We start from the raw sequence: 6843 nt of genomic DNA on the forward strand, positions 1-6843 counted from the left end.
TAAAAATATTTAGATATTTTGATATTTTGTCTCAAGAAAAACCTCAAATTAGGGAAACTATAAAAATAGTCACATTGAGGATTTTAAAGGATTTGAGAAACTATCCAAAAAATTTCTCTCTTCTTCATGTAACTCCCAAATAAGGGGATGACTAAAGTCGTCTCTTCCCTTCTCTTTCTCTAAAAAATCACACTCCAAGCAAAGTTTTAAGCTTTGTTTTGGAGTGTGGTTTTGGAGATAAAGTGAAGATAATAGATGATTTTGGAAAGCCTCCTTATTGTTTGGGATTTTGAATGAAGAAGAAGAGAAAGTTTTGGAAGATTTCTAAAACCGTCCACATCTCTATTTTTGTAGTTATCTAATTTAAGGTTTTTCTGATGAAAAAAAAATAAAAATACCTAAATATTTTTATGTAAAATTATATAATTATATATTATTGGCAATTTCTCATTATGAATTACATTTTTAAAGGAAAAATAAAAAATATCATTAGTTTACTTTCCTCATTTAAATTTCATACTCTCAAACAAGAGAGAAAGTTGTATTTTTTCCTTTCTCTTCTTCCCCCTTTGATTCCTTTTCCTCGTAACTCTCAAACATAACCTAAGGATGTGTTTGGGAGTTATAAGGGATATTGAAAGATATGAATCAAAGGGCAAGAAATGGGGAGGAGTGCAAGGGGGAAGGAAAGAAGAAAGGAAAGCAAACCTCTCCCTTTAGGAATAGGAAATTTAGATGGGAGAAGGATAAAATAATAATAATGTTAGTTTTACTAAAACAATGGGAAGTTTTCTAAAGTCATCTCCAAAATTACACTCCCAAATAAAAGTGATGCATCACTCTTGTATTTGTGGATCCCTGACTTTCTACGAAAATTGAAATGGGTTTCTACACTTTTTTGGAACCTTAATATCTGTATGAGCAACTGGGGAATTTTATTTTACAGTTTAAGAATCCAATTACAAGCTTTTGAAATTAAGACCCTTAACTAATAGAAAATAACAGATCATTAAAACAGAAGAGGATTGTAATTATTTAATTGAACATATTTTCCGTTCACAACATCAAATATAATACAATATGTATGTCACATAACTGAAAAATATCCTAATCTTTGCAAATAGCTGATTTATGACTAGCATTGAATCTTGGTATGCATCCCAAAATTGTATTAGTAGGACGGGGTTTATATGTTGATAAAAATTCTGGATCATGCTCCAATGATTCAGTGTAGTTCTCCAAAATGGAAACAATCTCATCAAAATGTGGCCTTTTATCTGGATTGCTTGACCAACATCTATTTATTAGATCACTAAATCTCCATGGACATTCAGATGGCAATGGAGGCCTTTCATTCTACATTTTAATAAAATAACCAAATTAGTATCACAGTTTAATACAATATATACATTAATGAATCATTGAGAGTGGAGCACTAATAGATATAGAACCATAAAGATAGCAGAAACAAGCAGAACTAATATACTATTCCCTCCTTTTCATATTTAAAATTATCCATGTAGTATAAAAATTATTAAATGATGAAAAAATATGATATAATTTGACTAAAATAATCTCATTTAATACAAATTGAAAACTTAATAAAAAAGAAAATAGAAAAATATGAGCTCAAAAAGAAGAATAATAAATAACAGTATAATTGTGTATTGAGTTTCTAAATCATTACAAAGTTAAGATAAAGATAAAAAGGTTAAAATATCAAAATATATTGAAGATATGAAGCCAAAATGATAAAAAATAATTACGTGGTTCAAGATCAATGGTTTCAGTCACATTTAACATACCAACAAGGGCTTATATATAAATATGAGGTCCCGCTAAATCATCAGAATAACCAAAAAAGTTAATGATTCTATTCCTGTAAATAATACTTGTGGAAAATGACAGTCATGCACCATGAAAGTGACTAACCTTACTCATAAAATGAAAGAATACTTTGGTAGTACCAAAAACTACATATTCAACATTGATTTCGAATAAACTTGTTTTTAAATCATTAATATATCATTAATAATTAAGATTTGGTTGACACTATCAACTTCTCGAAAATGATAGAACCTCACAAGTCCCAACAAAAACATAAACCTGTCTTTTCGGTTAGTGGCAAGTAGTGTCATCTTTTTATTTTAAAGTATTTTATACGGCTTTAGATCCAAAGTTTAGTCCAGGATATTGTAGCATGTGCAAAGACAATGAACATGAAATGTTTGATTGGACACAATATATGTTGTTGCATCTCTGACTCATTGTAATCAATATCAAAAGGCAAGTAAAAAAAAAACCTTTTCTTATAATCAGTTGATTGATTCAATTGTATGGCATATCTTGTTCTGATGCTCAGTGCATGTGACAGAGAAAACAAGGGTAATATCAATCATTGATTTACATTAATATGCATAGCATATAGTAGGGTGAGCAGGACCCGACCCTATCCGTTCATCCGACACGGTCCGATCATGATCATGTCCAAATAGGATTGGGTCTGATCGGATCTAGGGTCGGGTTCGGGTTCAAAATTAGACTAGTCAATATTTAGGGCCGAGTAGGGGTCAAGCATGACCCGGCCCGTCCTAGGGTCACTCGCTCATCATGTTTGTACGTGTTTCTACTCAAATGTATATAGTGTCATGATACCCTTTTGGTCAAAAATATCATTTATTCATTAATTTTTCCATAATATATACATGATTAATATTATATATCAAACTACATATTCACAATAATAAATAATATTGAAAAGTCTTTATCTAAAACGAATATGCATTATATTTAATCGGATCTACGGTCGGGTGGGATTTAAAGGCTAACTTGGTCACTATGTAGGGTCGAGTTAGCTTCGAGTTTAGGGCCGGGTCTGGATTAAAAAAAAGTGATCCGAGCAATATTTAGGGCCGGGTAAGGACAAGCCTTAACCCGTCCCAACACGGCCGTGCTCACCCCTAGCATATATACCAAATATTAGTGTTGGAAAAGTTCAGGAGTTATCTACATGTCAGACAAAATAGAGAAACATCTAAGCTTATTGTAATTCAATATTGTTATTGATGTGTTTAGCTTATATTAGTAGGGGTATCTTATCACAAACATAAGCACATGCCTTCAAAAGATTATAGACAATGAATGATTGGTGCCCACCCTTACCACAAGTTTGAGAAAGATATGGGGCACATTAACCATCAAAAAGGCCTACTAAATGCATGAATACAGACACATATTATGTGTATATTTTACATATACATATCAAATGATTAATTTTGACACAAATAATAATTGAAAAAATATATGCGCTAACAGTGTATGAGTTTTATACACAATTACTGCATCATCAACTATTCATGTTTAATTATATTTAACTCTTCAAAAAAAAGTAATACAAATAAATAGTGAATGATGTAGTGATATAAATCTTCAACTATTCATTAACTCTTCAACTATTCATGAATATACTCGGTAAACAATATAAAATGAAAACGTATCAGGAACAACGAAAGCTTTACATAGATAAATATGGTTGCCTAGATTCCTTTGCAAACTGCTGAATTAATATACTATTCCTAATAACAAAAAGGATCCCAAAGAACGTAATATAGAATGAACAGAGAATAAGAATGAAACAGATAATTTATAGATCACTTTGTAGCACTAACCAAATGTTATATTTCATTTCATGTCATTCTTAACCTCGGATTCTATTAGGTGGGAGCCTCGTGCACCAAATTACACTTTTATCTCTTGTTTAACCATATCTTATGTGTGAGTGTTTCTATAATGTAATGTTGTTCCGAGTCTAGCTTACTTTATTGGATTCATATTTTCTGCCAAATCAAGGACTTTTATGAAACATTTAGTTAGCACTCAATTCTTGACATTTTTAAAAAAACAAACATATAATATTTCTTAGAGGGTGAGCTTGTCACAACGGTAATGTTGATGCTTTGATTTACTAGTTGTGGTAATCACATGCCAATCTAATTGTAATTTCGGGAAGGATTAGAAATAAAAGATGACACAATTAAAATACAGAGACGCCAACTTTCTGCAGAGTGCATGTTAGTTTTTACAATGGAATCTAAAATGCAAGGTTTCGCTAAAATGTGTGTAAGACATGGAACCAAACACACTATAAGTATATTCATTTGAATTAAACATGTAGATTAATCATATGACATGATCATGTAATTGGAAACTCCAAGTTTCTCCACAATAAGAATATGTCACACAAATAATTGAGTTTTGATGCAATACCTTGTGGGAAACTGCATAGGCTGCTTGCTCTGGCGTCATATTGTGAAACGGTGTTAGTCCTGTTAAAAGCTCCCACAGAACAATCCCAAAACTATAGACATCTACTTTCTTGGTATGGTGTTTTTCTTTTATCATTTCCGGTGCCATCCAGCGGTAAGTTCCTATAAAACCTTTTGCATTACCACACTGAGATTCTAAGCATGAGATCCCAAAATCTGCTACTTTTAAACACATATCTTGCCCCAATAGAAGATTTTCTGATTTGAGATCCCTATGAAGTATCCCCTGAGAATGAAGATATTGCATCCCAAGCGCAATGTCTAAGGCTAATTTCAGAACGAGTTGAACTGGAATCGAATGTGGTTGTCGTTGATGCAGGTATTTCCTCAATGAGCCCCCAGCCAAATATTCAGTGATTATACAAAAGACAGGTGGTTTTTTGCAAGCACCGATAAACTGCATGATCAATAGATATCAATAGCTTACCGAAAAAGCATTCTTTTCTCTTTTATTAAAGCAATTTTAATTTCTCAGTGTTAACTGCTTCTAGCACTAACTAATAAGCTCACAATGCCATATTATCACTTTCAAGAGAAACAAATAACCAACCACAACAGCTATCACTAAGAAAGAAGTTCAAAATAATCAATATTTGATAAGGGACAACATCATGTAGTAAATCGCATTTGCTTCTATCTACAAGGGGCTGGCCTGAATACTCTCATTGGTTTTGTTAAGTTTCACACCAATGGAATAACACAACAAGAATTGGAAGAACAACACCTTTGGTAATTTAGCTTTTTGCACACCACTTTTCCAACTAATCATTCCGGAACAAGTAAATGCATACTTCATTCATGAAAGTTGTCTAGTTAGTATAACAATCTAATGATGATGTGCAATTGTGCAGTAGTACCCTGTAACTAGTCTCGGAAAAACAATGGCATGTCAGCATAACCATCCACCCCTCTCATTTGCACCTAAATGACATGGTGGAAGATTCTAATACCAATTAATAAGAACCTTGAAAGAAACTATACTACAAAAACTAGTTGTTGTGATTGGAGAGTCCATGGCCATATATACACACTCCACACTGGAACCTCATACTTCCAATCCAATGTTTGACTCAAGTCTCATGCCTTGCAAGTCGCAATCATATCCTAATACATAAGATCAACCACAACGGCTTAGGCAGTGACAAAAAAGCGACCTTACAATTGATCCATCAAAAATTTTAGCTATGCAAATAAGCTACCACCTATATTTTGTTTTTTAAAAGTTAGAACAATGTCATGCTCAAAAAGTATAATATGTATGATAAAAGTATATTCCAAACGAAATTTAATACAAATTCCCTTCTAAGGTTGGCAAAAGAATTGTCACATTTCATACAAAAAACAAGAACAGCAAAACAAGAAAACAAATTAAGAAAAAAGTTCATAAAAACCAAAAGAACTTACAGTAATGATATTTGGATGGTGCAAATGAAGCAGCAAAGAAACCTCCGAAGTAAATTGCTTCTCAAGAAAAGCAGCTAAGTCTTCATCCTCCTCTGGTTGACTTATAAGCTTGATTGCCACATCTCTCTGCTTGTAAACACCTCTATAGATTCTACTGTGTCTCCCAGAAGCAAATTTGGAACCAATGAACAACTGAGACATATCTGCACTCCATTCTTCTTCTCCTTCTCCCTTTATAGCAGCACCTGGTGACACCAAATACTTTGACCATGACACTGCTCTCTTGTATTCCCCAAGTGAAATTCTTCTCCCTCCTGGCTTGCCCTTTATAGAGTTTTTTTTGAACCAATGTAAATTCTTCATATGGGTCAGTCACAGTTAGTTCTTGTCAAAATCATCCAATTTCAAAGTACCCTTTTTAGAAAGAAAAAACAAACACCCCAAAATGCAGATCCAATAGATAGACTAATGTTTTAGACAAATGCATCAATTTGAAGAGTACCCTTTTCGTAAAAACATGATTTTTTTTCCAATTTTCGTAGCTTAAATTGTTCTTGAGCTAACTACATTATGAATATCAGTTTATCATTATTTATGTTATGCATTAAAAAACAAAAACATAAGACAAACGAACTCTAACTTGTTTTCCTATTGTTATTATTATTAGTAGTAGTAGAGCATGGAATAAAAGAAATTATAATCTGTTAGCATTTTCTTAACTTTATACCATACCCAAAAGAATAAAAGAAAAATGAAATTTGGTCCATTATTTTAACAAACCTAAGAAGGTGAAATGAGACAACGAAAAGCAGGACCAAAGAGAAGCTCACATCTCACAACCCTTTACAAGTTATATAAAAAAGAACAATTTTTTAGCAAAAGGTACCACAGAGAAAGAGAAGTTTAGTATGATTTGCAACTTCAAATGAAATGCCTGCACCAATAGAAAGAGAGAGAAAGAGAGAGAAGGTGAAATAGTTATTATTAGTTGTTGTTGTTGATGATGTTGGTGGTTGAAGAAGATGGAATTTCTGGTGAGGAGAGTGAAAGAAAGAGCATTGTAGGAAGAGTTAGAGTTAGAGTGTGTTGGATACATAACATTATTACATAGTGT

The 6843-nt window shown here is 32.5% G+C and overlaps 1 protein-coding gene across 1 annotated transcript; it reads right to left on the bottom strand.

Moving 5' to 3' along the window:
- Positions 1-1009: 1009 nt before the first annotated feature.
- On the bottom strand, positions 1010-6377 carry LOC109337752 (serine/threonine-protein kinase HT1-like). The gene is made up of 3 exons (XM_019574791.1): positions 5730-6377; positions 4267-4722; positions 1010-1356 (listed from the first exon to the last, which is right to left on the bottom strand). The coding sequence occupies exons 1-3, from the start codon at positions 6090-6092 to the stop codon at positions 1108-1110; spliced, it is 1068 nt and encodes a 355-aa protein (XP_019430336.1). The 5' UTR covers positions 6093-6377; the 3' UTR covers positions 1010-1107.
- Between the last annotated feature and the right edge of the window lie 466 nt (positions 6378-6843).

The sequence above is a fragment of the Lupinus angustifolius genome, unplaced genomic scaffold, assembly GCF_001865875.1.
Source record: "Lupinus angustifolius cultivar Tanjil unplaced genomic scaffold, LupAngTanjil_v1.0 Scaffold_10_14, whole genome shotgun sequence".
NCBI classification, from domain to species: domain Eukaryota; kingdom Viridiplantae; phylum Streptophyta; class Magnoliopsida; order Fabales; family Fabaceae; genus Lupinus; species Lupinus angustifolius.